At 33.5% G+C, this 26,218-nt stretch overlaps 1 protein-coding gene across 1 annotated transcript in view; it reads left to right on the forward strand.

Annotated features, from left to right (window-relative positions):
• The first annotated feature begins 502 nt into the window (after nt 1-502).
• Nucleotides 503-26,218, forward strand: part of ASZ1 (ankyrin repeat, SAM and basic leucine zipper domain containing 1) — a 101,923-nt gene continuing 76,207 nt past the window's right edge. Inside the window, exons 1-4 of the mRNA XM_052000685.1 lie at nt 503-717; nt 1,398-1,497; nt 8,096-8,218; nt 13,928-14,039. Of these exons, the coding sequence (XP_051856645.1) occupies nt 616-717; nt 1,398-1,497; nt 8,096-8,218; nt 13,928-14,039 (437 nt within the window). The 5' untranslated portion in view covers nt 503-615. The remainder of the gene's footprint in view (nt 718-1,397; nt 1,498-8,095; nt 8,219-13,927; nt 14,040-26,218) is intronic.

The raw sequence follows: 26,218 nt of genomic DNA on the forward strand, positions 1-26,218 counted from the left end.
AATGTGATTTCCTTTTGGGAGTAGAGACTTTTCTGTTTGCTTTTCCAATTCTTTGGATTGGAATTGCCTGACATAGTGAACACCACATATGTGTTGGCTATTATTATTGTTGTTGTTAAATTAAACGGAATAATTTATATAATAGTTGTGGAAAGACGGACTTTGTGGTCAAGAAGCCAATGGTTCATATGCTGCTGCTGCTGCTGCGTACCTCTGGAACTTCGCGCCAATCATTTGACCACTCTACAAATCAATCAGCATCGATTTAGCAGACTCAATGTCCTTTGTAGAAGTCTGACAACCTACGGTTCCCGGATGAAAAACGTAAATTGTTGCTAGGCTCGATGGTCAACTCCTCCCTCTCCGAAGGAAATCTACAGGTCTGATGCACCACGTACATAGTTCCTTTCTGGGAAGCACGCTGGGCGTAGGAGGCGAGGCGTAAAAAATACGCCCGCACGTGTTGCTGGCGCCTCTGGTCGTCGCCTTCCGAGGCCTTCTCCTCGCGCTTCTCTACTGCGCAGGTGTGGTGGGTTTTCTGTGGCGCCGGGCAGGTGAGGCCGTGGAGGCCTCCCAGAAGTTAGCGCCTTGGAAGTCGGGTGGGATTGGCCAAGGATGGCGGGTTCTTTGGGTTGCCTGGTCGTGGCAGGTGGAGGCGAGAGCAGTGACAGTGAAGAGGACTACTGGGATATCGGGTACATGGATCGTGCGCCTCAGGTAGAGGGAAAGGCCTTGCTTTGGTCCCTGCAGTCGGCGCCTCCCCCTCCCCCACTTCCCCCAGTGAAGATGAGGCCAGGCCCAGATCCAGGCGGCTCTCGTGGCCTGGGAACAAAAACATAGTGAGGGCGTCACCTCTTGTTCCAGTGCTTGTTTGCGATAAAATGTGATTTTTGGCTAACTGCTTGTGGAAATTCCGCCCTCCCCGCTTTTGTTGTTGGAGAAAAGAGAAAGACCTGCCTTCCCCTTCCCCTTTCCCTCCCTTCACTTCCATATACCGGGGAGGCTTTAGTTCTGTTTTGCTGTGAATTATTGCTGATTTCCTGAGCATTCCTTGAACATTACATCCTATTTAATTTTGCTATTTCTGAAAACCTTATTAAAGATGACTCCAATAAATATTCCCTTTTTTTGTGATTAACAAAAAGTATGTGATAAATTTGTATAATTTGTGATATTTTTTATCATAAACGATCATTTAAAAAAAAAAAAAAAGGTTTCCCCTTTAAAAAAAATCAAACTAAAGATGATGCTTGGTGTTGTGTCCTTAATGCAGCCCAAAATGACAAGATGAATAAGAAGCATGTTTTACGGACTTAATTGTGTAGAGATTGAACTAAATGGTTACTGAGGATCCCTTTCAACTTTTAAAATCTGTGATTCATTTTCTGCTTCTTTAGACAATGAAAGGGTCATTAGTGACTGAAGAAAAAGATGAAACTTTTAAGAAAGCTCTGACTTCAGGAGATGTTTCATTGGTTGAAGAACTTCTAAATTCCGGTGAGAGAAAAGTTGTGGATTTGTGTTAATTTTCCCCTTACAAAATTGTGACAATTCAAAGGATTTCAAAGTTTTCCTTTTTTTTTTTTTTTTAACTTTACCTTTGTAAAATTTATAAATTTTTTTAAAAAATTGTAAAAATTATAGCTACGAACCAGCATACAAAAGAATTTGTTTCATTGGCTCACCTAATTTGAATACTTTTGATCAATAGTTTCTGGATACAAATACATAAATATCTAACATTGAATGTAAAAATATTGCTAACTATTAAGTTCAACAAATATATTCAACATTCTTATTTCCTTTCTTGATTCTTTTGCACTGAAGGTTGACCTCTCAGTTTCCCCTCAAAATCTACTTCAAAACCCACCTATTTCAGGAAGCCTTTCTTGATCTTTCCAGCTACAAATGCTGTCCTTTTTCAGAATATCTTCCATTCTCTGTAAAGTTAAATCCCAATTAGTTGTGAACCCTGTGAAATTTCAATTCCCAACATTTGAAGTTAAAATTGTAAGTAAAATGTGGTAATTGATTCCAGCCCCGTAGAAGTATGCAGTGAACACTTTTTAGATAAGTTTTTCTTAATTTATTAATATAATATAACATCAAAGTATAAGAAAAATATATTATCTTTAGGTGTTCAGAATTTTTAAATTTTTGTTTTTTGATGATATGATGAAAACATCATTGATTTTTAAGATATTTTAGTAGTGTAGATTGAATTCTTTCTTTACATCTTCGTACATATGATGGTAGTGCAAAAAGCTTTATCCACATCTCTAAGGATTTTTATACTTACATTGTCGTAAAATGAACCAAATGTAGTTGGATAGCCTTTGGCATTATCTTAAATCAGGAATGTTTAAAATATGCTATTGTTGTCCTTAAGTATTTTTCAATATGTGGGCTAAAATAACATGAAAACTAGGCTCTTGAGGAAACAATTTTTGTCATTCATACTTTCTTATTTGCCAAAGAATTGGAAGTAATTGATGGTCCTAGCCTCTGAGGATGAGGATTTTGAGACCAATAAACAAGCACTGGTTTTCAATTAAAATTCCTTTTATATTTCCTCCCAATAAAACTATTAGGTAATCCTACACTAATTCATCTCTCTCCTCTTTTTCAAACCTCTAATGAGTCCTATTCAATGTCCTTAGCATAAGTTATATCAATCATGTTATGCTCGTTCAATATTGTATTGTTATAATTTCCTATGCAAAGGACTAATGACAAATTGAATTTAGATAATAGTAGGAGGTGGCACTAATTTGTAGAGAGCCTTGGATAAAGCCTTGAAAATAATTAAGGATGAAAACCTTGTCCTCAATCTGATGTTCAATTAGTTTTTGTTTGTTTTAGAGGGGAGTGACATATTTAAATATTCTAAAAAATGTTTGAAGTCATTGGTTTAGATGTGGATTCCTACAGTGCTAATAAAAATGCATCCATGCTTGCTCATTTCGTCAATTCTCGTCCATGTCCTGCCATAAGATTCCCATATGGGAAGTTTCCTGAAAAGTTTCCTTTGCTTTTTCCTGACAACAGAAGTGGAGTCCTGAAACATTGGCTGTCCATTTATGTTTTTTCACTGTTACTCTGCGATTAGCCATCTTCTTTTATCAAATAATTCCCTCATAAGGGTTTTTACTCCTGTTCTTTGGCATTCCTCCTTGTTTCTGTTTGCAACTTATACCTATTAATCACCTCTCTATTTCCTTTGTTCATGTTCAGTTTTAATTCTTTGGAGATAGTTTCAGCCAAATAGAAATAACAACATAATTTTGGTATTAAATAGATGGGCCTTTGTTTTAATAGGAAGCTTGCCATCATTAATGGAAGTTTGCAATTTTCTGAAGGCAGTATATTCTGCTTTCCTGTTCATGTCAGGGTTCACATCTTCTATCTTTCCCATATTGAAAGTTTAGCAGCAGTGTTGAAAATGAAATGGAAAGATTAGGAATAGGTATCAAGGAGATTAACTTGGAGAATATCACAAGAATTAGATATGAAGTGATGGGCAAGGGTGATTACATTGGAGAGGAAAAGATCAGCTTCAGAAGTATTTGACAGGAATTTGACTGAAGCAGCATTGTAATAGACTTGAAGTCAAAAAGCTGGATCTTCATCACACTTCTGACACTATTAACTCTGTGACCATATAAAGGTCATCTGACTTTTTTGAGTTTCTGTTTAATCATTTGTTAAATAGAAATAATAATATCTACTTCACAGGCTTATCAAGAGGATCAGATTAGATTATGTATATAACATACTTTGCAGACATTGAAGTGCTACATAAAATGTAAGCTGCTACTTTGATGAGAATAAGGAATTGGAGATGACTTTAAGGTTTTGAGCTTGGAGAATGGGGAGAACAATTGTTTTACATCATTTCATAGTATCCCTTTTAGTGTTGAACACATAGTAATTACTCAATAAATATTGGTCAAATGTGTTGATGGATGAATATAAGCAAGACTATGCAGTCTTAAGAACAACTTTTTTAATGTTGAAGATAACATTCATGATTTTACTTTGTTTTTTCAAATGAAATTTTCCTTCATAGCTCTACTATATTGTGTGAAGAAAGCAAGAGAAACATAATTTTGTTACAAACTTAGTCATGTAAAACATTTCTTTATTGGCCATATCTCCCCAGCCTTCTCCTTCCCTTCCTCCCTCCCCAAAAAAAAATCTCAATCTCATCTCTCAGGTGATAGGTATTCTGTTTAATCCTATTAAATTGTGAGTTGATCACTGTATTGATCAGAGTTCCCAAGCCTTTCAAAGTTGATTGTTTTTATATTATTGTTGTTATTCTATAAATAATGTTCCTGGTTTGACTTGCTTCTTTATCAGTTTACACAAGTCCTTCCTGGTGTCTCTAAAACCACTCTATCATTTCTTACAGCATAATATTTCCATTAAGTTCAGATAACTTGTTCATCCATTTCCTGATTGTTTGGCACCCCCTCAGTTTTTGATTCCTTGTCACCACAAACAGAACTGCTGTAAATATCTTATACAAATTGGTCGTCTTTTCCTGATTTGTTTTGGCTATAAATCTTTATCATGGTTCAAAAAAGTATGTACAAGTTAATAACTTTTGGCATAGACTTTTAAATTGTTTTCTAGAATGGTTGAACAAGATTATATAGTTTTACCAAAAGGGCATTAATGTCCTTCCTGCATTTGCCATTTTCTTTTTCTTTCAACTTTAACATAATCTAATATGTAGGGGATGGAACATCTGAATTGTTTTAATTTGTATTTCTCTAACAGGGACATTAAAGCATTGATTATAATTTTATATCTCAGGACTATTGTTCTTAACAATTTTCCTCTCTTCCATAACTCATTTTGTCCCATTTTTAGGAATTAAGGAGAAAGAATAAATGTAGAAACAACACTTCGCCACCTTTTTTTCAGCTTGAATTATTGGAAACTTTAGCAGGAAGCTTGTAGAAAAAAGCATGTTTTCTCAGTGATTATTATTTGCTATATAAATGACATTAGAAAATTTTAATAGGGAGAAATAAGGATGAAGTTTGGATTGGGAGAGATAGGGATGAAATACCTATAGATATAGAGAACTCCCAAATGAAGAAATATATGCAAATGCAGTTTGACATTTGGTAGTCAGTTGTAAATAATTTTTCAGCATCTTATTGAAAAGAATAGTAATTTTGGCATTACTTTGTCAAACTTTCTTTTAAAGATTTAAAGATTAAAATACAACCTAAGAGTCAGTTGTAAGATCTGCTGGACTGGCCAGTCGAAACCTTAGAAACAAAAATAAAATAGTTGGACAGTTTTTTTTTTTTTTTCCAAATTTAGGGGGCAAATAAATATACTATATATCTGATATAATGTAAATATACTAAACTACTAATAATGGGTTTTTAAAGTGTAATATAATTCAGACAAATCTTCCATTTGTTTTTTGAAATTGAGATTCAATTAAGAAATGTATAAATGGTTGAACTTTACTATGCCAGGTGTAAGATCTAGAGCAGGTAGATAAGTGGTATTGAAGAAATATAAATATATCATAGGTAAAACAGGCAGAATAATGTAGTGCATAGAAAATCTGAATCCAAGTAGATTACTTTGTAAGACTACAGATTGCATAATAAGATGCCATCCAAGGTTAGTCGTATTACTAAGATTGTTAAGAGTTGTGAATAGTGCCAAAAAAAAAGTCCTGAAGTTCTTAAAATTTATTTCTGTGGCCTCTTCTGACATCCTCAGAGCTGTTACTGCTTGGTGAAAGTTATGTTAGATTTGAAAATCATCTGGGTTAAAAATAATGGCTTCTCTACTATTTTCTATGTGACTTTGGGCATGTCACTTAACTTCTTAAATCCTCAAGTATAAATTAAGGGAATTGAACTAAATGGCTTATAAGATCAGTTACATATACATACATACATACACACACATACACAAATGTCTCTCTCTCTCTACACACACACACACCATATGTAGACCAATATGTGTGCATACATAATGGAGAGTAAGAGAGAGGGAGGGAAGGAAGAATTTGTGTAGGTATATATATATATATATGTTACATATGTGGATATAGATGTAGTCAATGGACAAGTACTTGTTGAATTAGTTCTGGCTATTGCATGTGGGAACCACCCCATCCCACATCTAAAAAGATGAAGATAGATCTAATAGGGACATAATGGGAGATCTCAAATGGCAGCAAACATTGATTACACACTTCCTGTTAACTTACAGTTCTAGGCATAACACTTGTGATGCAAATACAAAAAAGAAAAGACATTCCTGCCTTCAAGGAGTTTACAATATAATTGGGGAAAAGATAATACACAAAAGGAGATTGATGTTGGGGAGTATCCTAGTCTTCTACTCTTTCAAATGCTGACTTAATCCTTCATAATTTCTGTTTAGAATCCCTAGCATTTTTATGCTAATGTCATACCTAACCATGTTCTCTTTTTTTTTTTTTTCAATTTTCTTCTAAAATATCTGGAAAGTGTTTTAATAAAAAGGTATTTAATTAAAAAAACATATATGGGCTTGCTTAAAGGCAATACTATGCTGAGTGTTCAGGATACAAATTAAAAATATACAATCCTTATTCTCAATGAATTTAAACTCTAATTTAAAAAGATCTTACAAGTAGAAGAGTTTGTACTGCAGTGTGAATAGAAAAGCAGATGAAAGTTTATCTAAAATATGTGTAAGGTGCAATAGTCCTCATAATGCTATCAGGTGTACTGCTCCACAGGGTGACCCATCTTCCCCAGAAACTGATGTCTACCTTAGGGTCATTTTGGTTATAAATAAATAGCACATTTGGTGACCTGATTCCTACCAGGTAAGCAATTTTGTTTGAAAGAGATCTTTAACAAGGATCAGTAAATGTAAAAATTTTGGGGAAATTTCTAATTCATTTGTGGATTTTCCAAAGGACAGTGCAGAGATGGATGCACGGTGGATATGGGTAGGATATGGAACAGTACTAATGAAGAACCACAGGAAAATGATGTAAAATATGTTATCAGATATAGATAGGTAGGGGTGTGGGTGTGGGTGTGTGTATGTAAGTGTATAGAAGAAATTGGGCCACAAAAGAGGGAAAAGTGGCTCGTAATGTACTCTATGTAGCTTAAAAATATTTAGAGGAAGTCCTCAGCACACTGATTGAATCGTCTTTCAAGAATTTATGGAAAGACAATGTACAGAAGTTGCAGAGGCTTATTAATTAAATTGCAATCTGTATATCTGAAGAATAGGTCACATGATTGAAATATTTATGTGAATCATAAATATAACTGATGATTAAAGTAGAAATAACTTGGATAAGAAGTGTGAGAAAGGAAGGAAGGAGCAAGTCATATAGTAACATAAATTCCCCAAAGCAAAAGAAAAATGGTGGGGGAAAATGTTGGATCAAATACTTACTGGTGGTAAATATATGTTGATATTTTGGACCACGCAGTTTTGGTCATTAAAATAAGAAGTGGGGAGTATAAGAAGGTAAAACAGCCTCAGAGTAGAGGAAGAAACTTTATCCCAAATGGTTCATAGGATAATAGATTCAGAATTAAAAGAGTTAGTTAACCCTCAAATTTTATAGCTGAAAAAAATGATACCCAGAAAACATAAAAGAATAAATGCTCAAAGAAGTGATCAGAATTTGAACCCAAGTCTTCCAAAGTCACATCCAACAGTTCTTTACCTGTATCTTTGTAATAGAATAAACAGAATGGAAAGTTGAAAGTTGGGTATTTATATAATACGAAGTTTTTTATATAATTTAATTTTTCCATATCATAACACTTGCCAATAAAATGTATAAAATACATTTTCATATTTCCTGTTAGAAGTTATGTAAAACTTTAACACAGGCTGAAGTCATTTAAAAATCATCTAATTCAGTTCCCCAGTAAGAAATTGAAACTTGCAAAATTTATACATCATTTAAAGTTACAATAATAGTGACAGAGCAGTACTAGAATATTTTATTTTTTCACTTAAAATAAGAGTGTTTCACAGACTCTAGAATTTTTTACAGGATTCCTTCTAATGCCAGGACTTATTTTTGTGTTTACAGGAATGAGTGTGGAATCCAGTTTTCAGTTTGGATGGACTCCTCTTATGTGTGCTGCTAATATTGCTAATGTGGAGTTGGTGCGTATCTTGCTGGACAGAGGGGCTAATGCAAGCTTTGATAAGGGTAAGATATTTAAGAATTAACACATGATAAATTTGATTATTGATGTGTGTGTGTGTGTATGTGTATGTGTATGTTATCTGAATGAATCCCAATTACACTGTTATAAACAAAATAATTTCATTTGGTGATAGTTTTTAAAATATCAACCAAATTAAAATTTAAATAATGGACATCCTTTTATCATCCACTTCTCATTCCTCTCTTGTTTCTTTATTGAAAATGACTTAAATGTCCATATTTTTTCACCCATAGAAAGGCCTCACATACACTAAAAGCACTTTATGGCCACAGTGAACTGGAAATAAAGTAATTTTACTTTAAATTAATTTAAAGATTTTGGAATGTCTAAACAAATTGTGGTATGTGAATGTAGTGGAATGTTACTATATTATAACTAATAATGAAAATGATGAATACATTGAAGCAGGGGAAGATTTAAATTAACTGATAAAGAAAATGAGGTAAGAAGAATTAAGAAAATTATATATGATAACTAAACAATGTAAATGGGAAGAACAGCAAAAATCTTCAAATATTAATGCTGTGTAAGTTATGATGACCAGATTTGGTCCATAAGATCTTTTACAGAGATAGAAGACAGTAGGTACAGATCAATAAAGCAGCAAGCATTAAGTACCTACTGTTGGCCAAGCACCAAATAAACAGACAAAAATGATCTAATCTCAGACTGTCTAGACAGTGATAGCCATATTCCTAGAAATATGATAGAACAAGGTCACTTAACAAGATTCAGACAGAGAAGACCAAGTCATAGAGACTCAACAGACTAGTTTGTTTCCACAAGAGAATTAAAACTGTATCACAAATTAGAATTGCAAGATGGAACCCCAAATTATGAGGTGGGGTTTAAAAAAACATCAAAGAGTGATACAACCATCCATATTTCTATTATATACTTGTAAAATTGTAAACCTGTAAATTAATACTTAATGAGCAGAACTGGGCATGGGTTTATGATAAAGCCTCATGACTTAGGAGTAGTTTATCTTGTTTAAACTTTAAACTTTCATTTGTATTATTTTTGTCCCCTTTCAAAAGATTTTTTTTAAGTTCTTTCTCCATTTTAAATCTCATAATTTGACTTTCTTGCTACCTTGCTTGAATTCCTTGTAACCTTCCAATTGAACCTGTTCCTTAGAGCCAACAGACATAAGGTATACTTGCCATATTTCTATGAAATTTCTATTTATTAACATTTCCTCTTTTGAGATTCACTTCATTTGTTTGTATCAGAGATTGCAAATATATGTGTGTTTTAAATGGAGCTCCATTTCACTGATTATCAGTGAGTTGAATATCTACCTGTTTCAGTCTTCCCCTCCATTTGAACCTCTATCATCAACCTTAGTAACTTTAAAATTTTGGTTGGTGGCCCTTTTATGTCTCAGTTCAAAAATCTTTTTAACTCCCAAGAAATCTTTAGGTTGATTCTACCTCAAACTACTCCCAAGGTGGTTATAACTAAGATCTCACCATCATCTAAAAGTATTCTACCTTCAACATTTTAAACTCTGAAATTCACCTGATCACAAGTTTCAGTCCTATCTCTCCTATTGAGTCTGAGTGCCTAGATTATTTTCAACCTTTATTTTGAAATCTACCTCATATCAAAGATACAACTCCAGTATCTTCACCTCTAAAGAAAGTTTTTCTTGATTCCCCCCAGTTTTTAAGTGTTCTCCCTGCTCTTAAAAAAAAAAAAAAAAACTAACAGACTTCTTTATTTTGTGTGTAATTTCTATCTGCTTACTTTGGGATATATATATTGTTTCCATCTACTTTACCAACTTGAAAGTTAACTTCTTGAGGACAGAATCTGCAATATTTCTGTCTTTTTGTTCTTGAAACTTAGCATACAGAGTATTCACATAACATATGCTTAATAAAGACTTTTTGAAAGATGAAATTTAATTATTCATTTTTGTTGACATTATCACTCTCCTCGTAGTGGCTTTCCCAAATTCTTCACTCCTCAAACTCCCAACTCTACCTCCAAACCTCTGCCTTAGTAGATAACCTCATTTCCTACTTTATTTTCTTTTGTCTGCTTTCTGTCATCTTTACCGTATAAAACATTTATTAATCTGTACTCATTCTCTTCTTAACTTTGGTCTTCTGTGAACAAGATAGCCTTTCTCTTTGCCAGGATAGTAATACTCTCTAATTGTACTCTTGACTTCATCTCTTTCTGTTTTCTTTGGAAGTTAGTGCATCTGTAATTTCTCCTTTTTTACTGCCTACAGAAATTCTAGCATATGCCTTATATTTAAAGGCAGAATAGAATAAATAGGATGGGGGAGGGGAGAGATTAGGATGGAGGGAATCACAATTGTAAAAAAATCTTTGAAACAAGTTTCTCTGATAAAGATCTTATCTTTCATGTAGAGAAATGTCATATTTGTAAAAATAACAGCTATTTCCCAATCAATAAATGAATTAAAAAACATGAACAGTTTTCAGATGAAGTAATCAAAGCTGTCTATAACTATATAAAAATACTCTAAATCACTATTGATTAGAGAAGTACAAATTAAAGCAATTCTGAGATATACCTTAGATTGGCTAATGAGACAGAAAAGGAAAACAATGACTGTTGGAGGGAATATGGGAAAATTGAGACACTATTGTTGGTGGAGTTGTGAACTGATTTAACCATTATGTAAAACTATTTGGAACTATGCCCAAAGGCCTTTAAAACCATGTATCTCCTTTGATCTAATGATACCTACTTAGATTTGTATTTCAAAAGAGAGATTAAAAACCCAAAAAGGAAAAGGACATATATAGAAAATTATTTATAACAGCTCTTTTCTGCTGATAAAGAATTGGAAATTGAGGGGATGCCCATTAACCAGAGAATAACTGAACTAGTTGTAGTATATGATTGTGATGGAATACTATTGTTCTATAAGAAATAATGTACCCACAGTTCCAGTGGTCTTGTGATGAAAAGAGCCTTCTATACCCAGAGAGAGAACTGTGGGATCTATGTGTGGATCACACATATCATTTTCACTCTTTTTGTTGTTGTTTGCTTGCATTTTATTTTCTTTCTCAATTTTTTCCCTTTTTGATTTGATTTTTCTTGGACAACAAGATAATTGTATAAATATGTATGCATATGTTAGATTTAACATATTTTTATCATGTTTAACATATATTGGATTATTTGCCATCTAGGGGAGGGCATGAGGGGAAAGGGGGAAAATTGGAACACAAGGTTTTGCAAGGGTCAGTTTTGAAAAATTATCCATGCATATGTTTTGAAATTAAAAAGCTTTAATAAAAAAAATGCACCAGAAACTGATGCATAGTGAAATGAACAGATTAGAAGAACATTGTACACAGTAACAACAATTATAAAATGATCAACTATGAATAACTTAGATACTCTCAGCAGTGCAATAATCCAGGACAACTCTGAAAGACATATTATGAAAAATGCTATCGACTTTAATTATAGATCAAAGTATACTTTTTGGGGGGGATTTTTACACTTTTTCTTGTGATTTTCTTTTGGTCAGTGTTTTTCTTTCTTCTTTTTATAACTAATATAGAAATATGTTTTGTATTACTACATATATATAGCTATATCAAAATGCTTTCCTTTTCAGTGAGAGGAATGGGAAGGGAGGAAGAAAATTGGAGAAGTCAATTTTTAAAAATCATGTTCATCAGAATTGATCGTCATATAACATTGATGATGTCATGTATAATGATCTTCTGATTCTGCTCATTTCACTTAACATCAATTCATATAATTCTCTCCAGGCATCTCTGAAATCATCCTGCTGGTTTTCTTACAAAACAATAATATTATTCCAATGATTTCTTAACTACCAGATTTAATAACCCTTTATAATCGTCATTCTTCTGACTTTTCTCCAGCCTTTGGCATTTGTCAATCATCATCTTCCTGTTAGGTTTTTATAATATTGGTCTCTCTTGGTGGTTCTACCTGTCAAATTATTACTTCTCAGTCTCCTGTGATAGATTCTCATCCTAGTCATACTCAGTTGTGTGTGTTTTGCATGTGTCTGCTCTGTGCCCTCTCTTCTTCTTCCTCTGTACAATTTTACTTGGTGATATCCTCAATTCCCATGAATTTAGCCATCTTTGCTATATAGATTTATGTGTTCACAGATTTATGTCTTCAACCCATACTTCTCTACTGATTCCAGTTTCAAATTTCCAGCAGACATGCCTGTTGGACAACTTGATCTCAACAGGTTCAAAACTTAACTCATTTCTGCCTCCCAGTACCTGTCTTTTTCAAACTTTGCCTATTCCTCCTATACACCCAAGCTCAGAATCTTTTATGACATCTTTGCATATCTGCATTTTCATCCATCATATCTGATCTTTGATCAGGTCATGTAAATGGTCCAAGAAACAAGAACACTTGTTCTAGATTATTTAGAGATCACTACTGGTTGAAAAAATTCTATGAATTTAAGATTACTGTTACACACTTTTTAAAAATAAGCTGCAGTTTTATAGTTTAATGACAACACCAATATGTTTGTTTCTCAACTTCCCTGTGGGGATGAGTAGAAGAAATATTAATTAAACTATAAATGCTACTCTCCACCTTTGTTAGTAATAAAGGAAGAACTATGTTAGTTTTTTGTGCTTTGAAGCCAACAGCCATGTGAGAAAATAAAGTTCAATCAGCATGTGTCAGGAGAAAGAATATTATGAGAAATCCACAACCATGTTTGCTCAGATTATAAAAATTCTTATATATAGGTGAACCATCATTCTCATCAAGGACCCATGTTTTCATACAAACTGCCACAATTGTATTCCTTTCTTCTATTAGGGATTCTTAAAATCTCCATCCTTTCCCATTTTTCATCTCTTCTGAAACCTCAATTTTTCAACTACTGTATTATGTCCTAGTTCAGAAATGAAGAGGAATATAATTCTCATACCCAGTGCCCAAGTTGAATCTAAAAATCTTTCAGAATAGGAAATTAAATTGAGTTTTTATAAAGAACATATGTTTAAAAGAAAAAAAAGGATTAAGTCCTATATTGCAACTATTAGTACATTTCAGCCATATTACATATTATAAACCAAAATGGGTCTTTATGGAGTGTCCTAGGAACCTGATACCAATTTTAAACATTTCATAGAATTTAGAGCTATATAAAGGATTTCTTGGACATCTTCATTCTATAGATAAATGGCTTGACCAGTATTGATAGTGTCAAGAGAATCAGGAATCAAATAAATGTCTTTTTACTCCAAAATCCAAAATTAGTAGTTTTTAACATTTGTTAAGAGAAAAAGTGTTTTGAATTTTGAGTTTGGACACTGGAAAGACCAACTTTTGGAATGCAATACACTTACCAATTAATTGCCTGTAATTTAATTGCCTGCCTCATTTTTTATAGGAAGTGTAGGTTCAGATCTATGATTTTTATTTAGGGGAGAACTTCTGGTATGGAAACTCCCTCTTCTGATGCAAATGAGCAGTTTGTTTGGTGTAGCCTCAGAAAGTCAGTACTCAAAAGGTTAAATAAAATATCTGTGATTATTTACTATTTATTGTATATCAGACAGGACTCAAATTCCCAACTGTAAAGCTAATCTTATATAACACTGTACCATCCTAACTCTGTTATGCACTATTAAAACAACTAGTATTTATTCTTGATATATATTTTCTCTATTTCACTATAGATCAATATACTATTTTGATGGCTGCATGTTCGGCACGTGCTTCAGAGGGTCAGATTTTAAAGAGTGTAGAACTGCTACTTTCAAGAAATGCTAACCCAAATGTTGCTTGCAGGTAAGGGAGATTTTTGAATGACTAAACAAAGCTTTTTTTCCCCTTCACTTTTATTGATCTTTTGAACAATTGCCAATCTAATCTCTGCTCTTTTTCATAAATAAAAGCATGTTTTCTTGGTCAATTATATGGTAGTGGCAATCTTTGGCTCCCCCCCCCCTTTTTTTTTAGAGATATGAGACAGCAATGAAAAGGAAAAAAGTGCCCATATATTTTATAAACCTCATGCATATGTCCCCTACAGCAAAAAAAAAAAAAAAAAAAATTGTGTCTTTCAACTTCAGTTAGTTTAAATTCCAATATAATTGCTCAACTAAGCAAATAAACAAAAGCCACTCAATGTCCAGTTCTTTGCCACTCCAAAAAGGGCTACTATTATACATTTTTACAAGTGTGGATCCTTTTCCTCTTTTATTATCTCTTGGGATACAGACCCACTAGTGACACTGCTAAATCAAAGTATATACATAGTTTTATAGCCCATTAGACATATTTCAAAATGACTCTCCAAAATGGATTATTTCACAACTCCATTAACAATGTATTAGTGTCCCAGTTTCCTCACATCCCCTCCAATATTCATCATTATCTTTTCTTGTCATCTTAGCCAATCTGAGAGGTATGTTGTGATACCTCAAGTTTTCTTAACTTGCATTTTTCTGATCAATAGTGATTTAAAGCATTTTTTCATAGTACTAGAAGTGGTTTTGATTTCTTTGTCTGCAAGTTGTCTTTGTTTTATAATATAGTTTTAGATCTGGTACAGCTAGACTGCCTACCTTTGCATTTTTTTTATCAATTCCATTAAATTCTTGACTTTTTGTTTTTCCCCTGAGGCAAGTGGGGTTAAATAACTTGCCAGGGTCACACAGCTAGGAAATGTTAAGTGTCTGAGGCCAGATTTGAACTCAGGTCCTCCTGACTTCAGAGCTGGTGCTCTATCCACTGTGTCACCTAGCTGCTCCAACTTTTTATTTTTCTAAATGGATTTTGTTATTTTTTTTTCTAGATCTATAAAGTAATTTCTTGACAATTTGGTATGGCACTGAATAAGTAGGTTACTTTGGGTAGAACTGTCATTTTTATTGTGTTAGCTTGGCCTATCCATGAGCATTTAATATTCTTCCAATTGTTTAGTTCTAACTTAATTTGTGTGAGAAGTGTTTTGTAATTGTGTTCATATAGTTCCTGCCTTTATTTTGACAGGTAGACTATTTCTTCTACAGTTATTTTAAATGAGATTTCTCTTTCTATCTCTTGCTGCTGGGCTTTTTTAGTAACATATAGAAATGCTAATGATTTATGTGGATTTATTTTATATCCTTTCACTTTGCTAAAGTTGTTATTTCTAGTAGTTTTTTAGTTGATTCTCTAGCATTCTCTAAATATACCATTATGTCACCTGGAAAGAGTGATAATTTTGTTTCCTCACTACCTACTCTATTTCCTTCAATTTCTTTTTTTTCTCTTATTGCTAAAGCTAACATTTGAATAATAGTAGTGATAAAACTTGTTTTATCCTTGTTTTACCTCTGACCTTTTTGAGAATGCCTCTAGCTTACTCTCATTCCATATAATGCTTGCTGATGGTTTTAGGTAGATGCTATTGTCATTTTAAAGAAAATTCCATTTATTCCTATGCTGTAATGTTTTTAATAGGAATGGGTGGTATATTTTGTCAAATGCTTTTTTTGTATATATTTTGTTAATCATATGATTTCTATTAGTTTGGTTATTGATACGGTGAATTGATACTGATGTTTTCCTGATATTGATCCAGCTGGTGATAAGTTGTTGTAATTTCTTTGCTAATATTTTATTTAAGATTTTTGCATCAATATTTATTAGGGATATTGGTTTTCTTTCTCTGTTTTGGCCCTTCCTGATTTAAATATCAGCACCATATCAGTGTCATAAAAGGAATGTGCTAGGATTCCTTCTTTCCCTATTTTTTCCTAGTTTCTATAGTATTGAAATTAATTGTTCTTTAAATGTTTTTGTAGAATTCACTTGTAATAGAACTATTTAAGTAATGTATTTCCTCATCTGTTAATCTTAACAGCTTGTATTTTTGTACTTCTACTTCATTTAAATTATCAGATTTATTGGCACACAATTGGGCAAAATAATTCTAATTATTGCTTTAATTTTCTCTTCATTGGTGGTAAGTTTACCCTTTTCATTTTTGATACTGGTAATTTGGTTTTCTTCATAAATTTTTCTAATCAAATTAATCTCTCCTTTGATGTTCAGAATTTCTAATATGGTATTTTATTGAGAAGGGTTTTAATTTGTTCTTTTTTATTTTAAATTTTATTTTTTATTATAGCTTTTTATATACAAAACATGTGCATAGGTAATTTTTCAACACTGACTCTTGCAAAACATGTTCCAACTTTTCTCCCCTTTCCCCCCACCCCCTCTCCTAGATGGCAGATAGTCCCATACATGTTAAATATGTTAAAGTATATGTTAAATACAATATATGTATACATATTTATACAGTTATCTTGTTGCACAGGAAAGATCGGATTTAGAAAGAAGGTAAAATAACCCGAGAAGAAAAAATCAATGCAAGCAAACCTTAACAGAAAGAGTAGAAATGTTATGTTGTGGTCTATACTCATTTCCCAGTGTTCTTTCTCTGGGTGTAGCTGGTTTTGTTCATTATAGATCAATTGGAACTGATTTGGATCCTCTCATTGTCAGAGAGACATGTCCATTAGAATTGATCCTCATATAGTATTGTTGTTGCCGTGTATAATGATCTCCTAGTTCTGCTCATTTCACTTAGTGTCAGTTCATGTATATCTCTCCAAGCCTCTCTGCATTCATCCCGCTAGTCATTTCTTACCTAACAATAATATTCTATAACATTCGTATATCATAATTTATTCAGCCATTCTCCGATTGATGGGCATCAATTCAATTTCCAGTTTTTAGCCACTGCAAAAAGGGCTGCCACAAACACTTTTGCACATATGGATCCCTTTCCCTTCATTAATATCTCTTTGGGATATAAGTGCAGTAGCAGCACTGCTGGATCAAAAGCTATGCACAATTTGATAACTTTTTGAGTATAGTTCCTAATTGCTCTCCAGAATGGTTGGATCCGTTCACAACTCCACCAACAATGAATCAGTGTCCCAATTTTCCTATATTCCCTCCAACATTCGTCATTTTCTTTTCCTGTCATCTTAGCCAATCTGAGAGGTGTGTAGTGGTATCTCAGAGTTGTCTTGATTTGCATTTCTTTGATCAACAATGATTTGGAACACCTTTTCCTATAACTACAAATAGTTTTAGATTCTTCATCTGAAATTTGTCTGTTCATATTCTTTAACCATTTATCAATTGGAGAATGGCTTGATTTCTTATAAATTAGAGTCAGTTCTCTATATATTTTGGAAATAAGACCTTTATCAGAACCTTTGACTGTAAAAATGTTTTCCCAGTTTATTGCTTCCCTTCTAATCTTGTCTGCATTAGTTTTGTTTGTACAAAAACTTTTCAATTTGATATAATCAAATTTTTCTATTTTGTGATCAGTAATGATCTCTAGTTCTTCTTGGGTCATAAATTCCTTCTTCCACAGGTCTGAGAGGTAAACTATCCTATGCTCTTCCAATTTATTTATAATCATATTCTTTATGCCTAAGTCATGAACCCATTTTGACCTTATCTTGGTATACGGTGTTAAGTGTGGGTCAATGCCTAGTTTCTGCCAAACTGATTTCCAATTTTCCCAGCAATTTTTGTTAAATTGTGAGTTCTTATCCCAAAATCTGTGGTCTTTGGGTTTGTCAAACACTCGATTATTAAAGTTATTGGCTATTTTGTCCTTTGAACCTAACCTATTGCATTGAACAACTAGTCTATTTCTTAGCCAATACCAAATGGTTTTGATGACTGCTACTTTATAATAAAGTTTTAGATCAGGTACAGCTAGGCCACCTTCATTTGAATTTTTTTCCATTAGTTCCCTTAAAATTCTTGAACTTTTGTTCTTCCAGATGAATTTTATTGTTATTTTTTCTAGGTCATTAAAATAGTTTCTTGGGAGTCTCATTGGTATAGCACTAAATAAATATATTAGTTTAGGTAGTATTGTCATCTTTATTATATTTGCTTGACTTATCCAGGAGCACTTAATATTTTTCCAGTTGTTTAGATCTGACTTTATTTGTGTGGAAAGTGTTTTGTAGTTTTGCTCATATAATTCCTGACTTTTCCTTGGCAGATAGATTCCCAAATATTTTATACTATTGACAGTTCCAGTTTAAATGGAATTTCTCTTTGTATCTCTTGCTGTTGGATTTTGTTAGTGATATATAAAAATGCTGATGATTTATATGGATTTATTTTGTATCCTGCAACTTTGCTAAAGTTGTGGATTATTTCTAATAGCTCTTTAATAGAATCTCTGGGGTTTTCTAAGTATATCATCATATCATCTGCAAAGAGTGATAGTTTGGTTTCCTTGTTGCCTATTCTAATTCCTTTAATTTCTTTTTCATCTCTTATTGCCTAAGTTAGTGTTTCTAATACAGTTTTGAATAGTAATGGTGAAAGTAGGCAACTTTGTTTCACTCCTGATTTTATATATGATGCTTACTGATGGTCTTAAATAGATGCTATTGACTATTTTAAAGAAAAGTCCATTTATTCCTATACTCTCTAGTGTTTTTATTAGGAATGGGTGTTGGATTTTATCCAATGCTTTGATTTTTATCAAAACTTTTTCTTTGTCTACTGAAATAAACATATGGTTTTTGTTAATTTGGTTATTGATATAGTCAGTTATGCTAATAGTTTTCCTAATATTGAACCAGCCCGGCATTCTTGGTATAAATCCTACTTGGTCATGGTGCATTATCTTGGAGATGATTTCCTGTAGTCTTTTTGCTAAGATTTTATTTAAGATTTTTGCATCGATGTTCATTAGAGAAATTGATCTATAATTTTCTTTCTCTGTTTTCATCCTACCTGGTTTAGGTATCAGAACCATGTCTGTGTCATAAAAGGAATTTGGTAGGACTCCTTCATTCTCTATTTTTTCAAATAGTTTGTATAGCATTGGAGTTAATTATTCTTTAAATGTTTGGTAGATTTCACATGTAAATCCATCTAGTCCTGGGGATTTTTTTTTAGGGAGTTGATAGCTTGTTCTATTTCTTTTTCTAAAATGGGACTATTTAAGCAATTTACTTGCTCCTCTGTTAATCTGGGAAGCCTAAATTTTTTCAAGGTAGTCATCCATTTCACTTAGGTTATCAAATTTATTGACATAAAGTTGAGCAAAGTAACTCCTAATTATTACTCTAATTTCCTCTTCATTGGTGGAAAGTTCTCCCTTTTCATTTATAAGACTAACAGTTTGATTTTCCTCTTTCCTTTTTCTAATCAGATTTACCAAAGGTTTATCTATTTTATTGGTTTTTTCATAAAACCAACTCTTAGTTGGTTCAATAGTTTTTTACTTTCAATTTTATCAATTTCTCATTTTAATTTTAGAATTTCAAGTTAATATTTGGGGATTTTAATTTGGTCTTTTTCTAGTTTTTTAAGTTGCAAGCCCAATTCATTGATCTTCTCTTTCTCTATTTTATTCAAATAAGCTTCTAAAGATATAAAATTTCCCCCATTACCTCTTTGGCTGCATCCCACAAATTTTGGTATGTTTTCTCATTGTAAATCATTCTCTTGGGTGAAATTATTAATTGTGTCTATAATTTGCTGTTTTACCCAATCATTCTTTAGGATGAGATTATTTAGTTTCCAATTACTTTTTGATCTGTTTACCTCTAGGCTTTTTGCTGAATGTGATTTTTATTGCATTGTGATCTGAAAAGAATGCATTTACTATTTCTGCATTTAATTTTGAGGTCTTTATGTCCTAATATATGGTAAATTTTTGTATAGATTCCATGAACTGCTGAGAATAAAGTGTACTCCTTTCTGTCTCCATTCAGTTTTCTCCAAAGATCTATCATGTCTAACTTTTCTAGTGTTCTATTTATCTCTTTAACTTCTTTCTTATTTATTTTATGGTTTGATTTATCTAGTTCTGAGAGTGCAAGGTTGAGATCTCCCACTATTATCGTTTTGCTATCTATTTCTTCTTGCAGCTCTCTTAACTTCTTTAGAAATTTAGATGCTATACCACTTGATACATATATGTTTAGTATTGATATTGCTTCATTATCTATGCTACCCTTAAGCAAGATATAGTTTCCTTCCTTATCTCTTTTAATTAGATCAATTTTTGCTTTTGCTTGATCTGAGATCAGGATGGCTACTCCTGCTTTTTTGGCTTCATCTGAAGCATAGTAGATTCTGCTCTAGCCTTTTACCTTTATTCTGTATATACCACCCTGCTTCAAGTGTGTTTTCTGTAAACAACATATTATAGGGTTCTGGCTTTTAATCTACAGTCTGCTATCCGCCTCAGCTTTATGGGGGAGTTTACCCATTCATATTTATGGTTAAAATTACTAATTCTGTATTTCCTGCCATCTTCTTGTCCCCAAATTATGCTTTTAATCTTTCTTTCCCCCTTTACCCATCCCCCACCCCCACCCCCACCCCCACCCCCGTATTAGACTTATGAGCACCACTTGCCTCACGCGGCACTTCTTTAGAATCCCTCCCTCCTATTTGAAGTCCCTCCCCTTTTCTTAAACCTTTTCCTTACTATTACTAATTTATTTGTGTGGAATACTAGAAGTATTCCCTTCTATTTACCCTAACCCTTCCCTTTTTGTTTTTCCCCTCCTACTCTTCTGTGAGGTGGGAGAAGTTTCTCTGTAAACTGAGTATGTCTAATATTTTCTCTCTGAGCCAAATCTGATGAGAGTAAGATTCACACTATGTTCATCCCTTCCCTTCATTCCCTCAGATATAATAGGTTTTCTTTGCCTCTTCATGAGATGTAATTTCTCTCTTTTTACCTCCACTTTTATTTTTTTCTGGTACAATTTCTTTTCCACTTCTAGTTCCTTTTTTATAACAGTAAAACCGAAATGTACATGTACTCTTTATGTATACCCATAACAGAAATACAGTTCTCAAGAGTTCTTTTTGCTTTTCTTTTTATGCTTCTCTTGAATCCTATATTTGGAGGTCAAACTTTTTGTTTAGATCTGTTTTTTTGGTTAGGAATAAGTGGAATTCACCTATTTTATTGAATGTCCATCTTCTTCCCTGGGGAAAAAAATGCTCATTTTGGCCACGCAAGTTATTCTTGGCTGCATACCAAGTTCTTTTGCCTTTCAAATATCAGACTTCAGGCCCTTCAATCCTTTAATGTGGATGCTGCTACATCCTGAGTTATCCTTATGGTAGCTCCTCAGTATTTAAATTGTCTTTTTTCTAGTTGCTTATAGTATTTTTTCTTTGTTCTGATAATTCGGGAATTTAGTCACAGTATTTCTTGGAGTTTTGATTTGGGGATCTCTTTCAGTAGGAGATCAATGAATTCTTTCAATGTCTGTTTTGCCTTCTGTTTCTATAACATCTGGGCAGTTCTCTTTGATGATTTCCTGAAAAATAGTGTCTAGACTCTTTTTTTCATCATGATTTTCAGGGAGTCCAGTAATCCTTTGATTATCTCTCCTAGATCTATTTTCCAGGTCTGTTGTTTTCCTAAGTAGGTATTTACCATTTTTTCTATGTTTTCATTATTATGGTTTTGCTTGATTAATTCTTAGTGTCTCCTGAAGTCATTCATTTCCATTTGTTCAAGTCTGATTTTTAATAAATTATTTTCTTCATTTACTTTTTTTATTTCTTTTTGTATTTGTCCAATTGGGTTTTTTAATGAGTTGTTTTGGTCTATGGAATTTTTTTCCATTTTACCAAAATTTTTTTTTAATTATTTTTTTTTCCAATTCACAAATTCTGTTTTCCTTGGAATTGTTTACCTTTTCCAATTCACAAATTTTGTTTTCCTGGGATGTAGTATTGGCTTTTTCTTTTCTAAAAATATGATAGTTCTCTGGGAGCAGGTTTCTTGGGAAGCTTCTGGAGGCAGCCTTAGTTTTAGTTCAGATCAATAATCACCTGAAATGCAGCCAGGAGTTAAAGTCCAGTCCTTTATTGTCTCTTCCAAAATAGCCAGGTTAGTTTTCTTAGAGGCCTATCTCTCCCCTTGGTTCCAAGAGTCCTTGTAGCTTGTCTTTTGCCTCTGCTATCTTCAGCCTCCAGCTCCCTCTGAATCTTGGTTCTGAATCCCCTGACTGAATTCTGGCTCTGTCAGTCTCCCAAACTGAATCCTGCTTTCTCCATCTTTCGAAGTCTCCTCCTCTTTCTGGAGGCTTCTAGCTTATATAAGCTCTCTAAAGGTGTGAACTCTTAAAGTGTGACCTCTAATATGTAAACTCTCTTAAAGGTGTGAGCTCTAATGTGTGAACTCTCAAAGGTATAAACTTAAGTACATAAGCATTGTTTCTATCAACTCCAGTGAGTTAATATTTTGTAAGGATACTAACACTGGGAGTTGTTTATCTTTTCCACTTGGCAAATTCTGTTTTTCAGGGAGTTGATTTCTTTATCCACTCTATCTTTTAATGACTTATCCTGACCCTCTTGCAGAGCTTTCCTTTTCTTTCCCCATTTTTCTTCTAGCTCTCTTTTAATATCATTTTTAATTTCTTCTATGACACCTTGTGTTATGGGGACCAGATCATATCCACCTTTGGATCTAAAGACAAACTGTTTTTAGTCTCCTCAGGGTTTGAAGTCTGCTCTCTTTCCATATAGAAGATATCTATAGTTAGAATGCGCTTTGCTTTTTTGCTCATTTTGGGGGGAAAAAAAAAAAACCTACTGTCTGCTTATCAGGGGCAGTAGGGTATTTCTAAGCTACCGCTACAGATGACAGGAAATGGCAGTGAAGGGGCAGTGGGACAGCACTCACTAGATGCACTGGAACCTGAAATCAGGTCCTGAAATCAGCAACAGAGGAAAGGCAGCTACTAGGACTGTCCTGGGACCAACAACTGTGGCTGCACCTGGATCACCCTGAGTCACTTTGGGTGCTGAGTGAATGTGGCCAGGTCCCAAGAGACTGCAGATTTTCGGGGTTATACCCTTTAGCTCCTGTGTTTATAGCTTCTCTATTGATCTACTGGCTTGCTGCTTGGGCAAAGTAGCTCATATGGTGATAGAGTTCTCCTTGCAGATTTTCCACAGGCTGAGATCACACCCCACCCCCACCTCTGACCTGCTCAGTGTGACAGAGTTCTCACTGCCTTCCTGAGTCTGTGCCTGGCCTATTCCGTTCAGTCCCTACCTGCAAGCAAAACAGACCTTTTCTGGCAAATTTCGAGATTATCTTCTGTTGATAATGTGTTGTACTCCCAATATTTATTTACAAGATAAATGCATGGGTAATTTTTCATCATTGACAATTGCAAAACTTTTTGTTCCAATTTTTCCCTTCCTTCCCCTCTACCCTCTCCCCCAGATGGCAGGTAGACCAATCATGTTAAGTATATTAAAGTATATGTTAAATACAACATATGTATACATACCCATACAGTTATTTTGCGTACAAGAAGAATCAAACTTTGAAATAATGTATAATTAATCTGTGAAGGAAATCAAAAATTCAAGTGGACAAAAATAGAGGGATTATAAATGCTATATAGGGGTTCACACTCATTTCCGAGAGTTCTTTTGCTGGGTGTAGCTGGTTCTATTCATTATAGAACAAATGGAACTGATTTGGTTCATCTCATTGTTGAAGAGAGCCATGTCCATGAGAACTGATCATCATATAGTATTGTTGTTGAAGTACATAATGATCTCCTAGTCCTGCTCATTTCAATCAGCTTCAGTTCATGTAAATCTCTCCAGGTCTATCTGAAATCATCCTGCTGGTCATTTCTTACAGAATAATAATATTCCATAACATTCATATAACACAGTTTATTCAGCCATTCTCCAGTTGATGAGCATCCACTCAGTTTCCAGTTTCTGGCCACTACAAAGAGAGCTGCCACAAACACTTTTGCACATACAGGTCCCTTTTCCCTCTTTAGTATCTCTTTGGGGTATAAGCCCAATAGTAACACTGCTGGATCAAAGGGTATGCACAGTTTGATAACTTTTTGAGCATAGTTCCAAATTGCTCTCCAGAATGGTTGGATGTATTCACAATTCCACCAACAACAGTGTCCCAGTTTTCCCACATCCCCTCCCACATTCGTCACTATATTTTTCCTGCCACCCTAGCCAATCTGACAGGTGTGTAGTGATATCCCAGAGTTGTCTTAATTTGCATTTCTCTATTAATAATGACTTGGAGCATCTTTTCATATGGCAAGAAATAGTTTCAATTTTGTTGTCTGAGAATTGTCTGTTCATATCCTTTCACCATTTATCAATTGGAGAATGACTTGATTTCTTATAAATTAGAGTCAGTTCTCTATATGTTTTGGAGATGAGTCCTTTATCAGAAGCTTTAACTGTAAAAATGTTTTCCCAGATTACTGCTTCCCTTATAATATTGTCCACATTAGTTTTATTTGTACAAAAGCTCTTTAACTTAATATAATTGAAATCTATTTTGTGATTTTGCCCTATATGTGATTTTGTGATCAATAATGACCTCTAGTTCTTCTTTGGTCACAAATTCCTTCCTCTTCCACAAGTCTGAGAAGTAAACTGTCCTATATTCTTCTAATTTATTTATAATCTCATTTTTTATATCTAGATCATGAACCCATTTTGACTTTATCTTGGTGTATGGTGTTAAATGTGAGTCAATGCCTAGTTTCTATCATACTAATTTCCAGTTTTCCCAGCAGTTTTTGTCAAACAGTGAATTCTTATCCCAAAAGCTGGGGTCTTTGGGTTTGTAATTTGTTCTATTTCTGGCTTTTTAGTTGCATGCCCAATTCATTGATCTTCTCTTTCTCTATTTTTTTCCCCTGAGAACTGCTTCTTTGGCTGTATCCCATAAATTTTGGTATGTTGTCTCATTGTCATTCTCTTGGATGAAATTATCGATTGTTTTTATGATTTGTTTTTTGACTCACTCATTCTTGAGAATTAGATTAATTAACAATAAATTTTTGGTCTATATTTCCATAGCCATTTATTACACATAATTTTTATTGCTTCATTATCTGAAAAGGATGCATTCAGTATTTCTGCCTTTCTGCGTTTGATTGTGAGGGTTTTATGTACTAATACATGGCCAATTTTTGTATAGTGCCATGAACTGCTGAGAAAAAGATATATTCCTTTCTATACCCATTCAAATCTCTCCCAAAGTCTTTCATATCCTATTTTCACTTCCTTAACTTCTTTATTGTTTATTTTGTGATTAGATTTATCTAGCTCTTATAGGTTGAGAATCCCCCACTAGTATCATTTTGCTGTCTATTTCTTCTTGCAACTCATTTAACTTCTCTTGGAATTTGGATGATATGCCACTTTGGTACATACAAATTATATATGGGCATATATTAATTTGTTATCTATGGTACCCTTTAGCAAAATGTAATGTTCTTCCTTATTTGTATTAATTAGATCTATTTTTGCTTGATCTGAACTCAATTACTAACTCTGCTTTTTTTTTTTTTTTTTAACTTTAGCTGAATCATAATGTATTCTTCCACAGCCTTTTCTACTCTCTCTGTATGAATCTCTCTGCTTCAGATGTGTTTCTTGCATTCAACATACTGTAGAGTTCTGGCTTTTAATCCCCTCTGCTATCTGCTTCCATTTTATGGGAGAGTTCATCCTATTCATATACACAGTTAAGATTACTAAATGTATATTTCCCTCCACTCTATTTTTCCCCAAGTTATATTTTTCTCTCTTCTTTCATCCTTTTTCTCTTCACCAGTGTTTGGCTTCTTATCTTCTCCCTCAGTGCCCTTCCTTTTTCCAGTTTTCCCTTTCTTTTCCCTTTCCCTTTCTATTTCTTTCCTCCCTTCTGTTAAGGAAGGTTCTATTAACCTTCCCTTTCCATTTCTCTTTTCCCTCCTACTTCCCTATAGGATGAGACAAATTTCTATACCAAACTATGTATGTTTTCCTTCCTTGAGCCAAATCCAATGAAATTAAGGTTCAAACAGTGCCCCTCCTTCCTTTATTACCCTCAACTGTAATAGGTCTCTTGTACCTCTTCTTGTGATGTAATTTACTCTATTTTACTTCCCCTTTCT

Source organism: Antechinus flavipes, chromosome 5, assembly GCF_016432865.1.
Source record: "Antechinus flavipes isolate AdamAnt ecotype Samford, QLD, Australia chromosome 5, AdamAnt_v2, whole genome shotgun sequence".
Classification (NCBI taxonomy): Eukaryota; Metazoa; Chordata; class Mammalia; order Dasyuromorphia; family Dasyuridae; genus Antechinus; species Antechinus flavipes.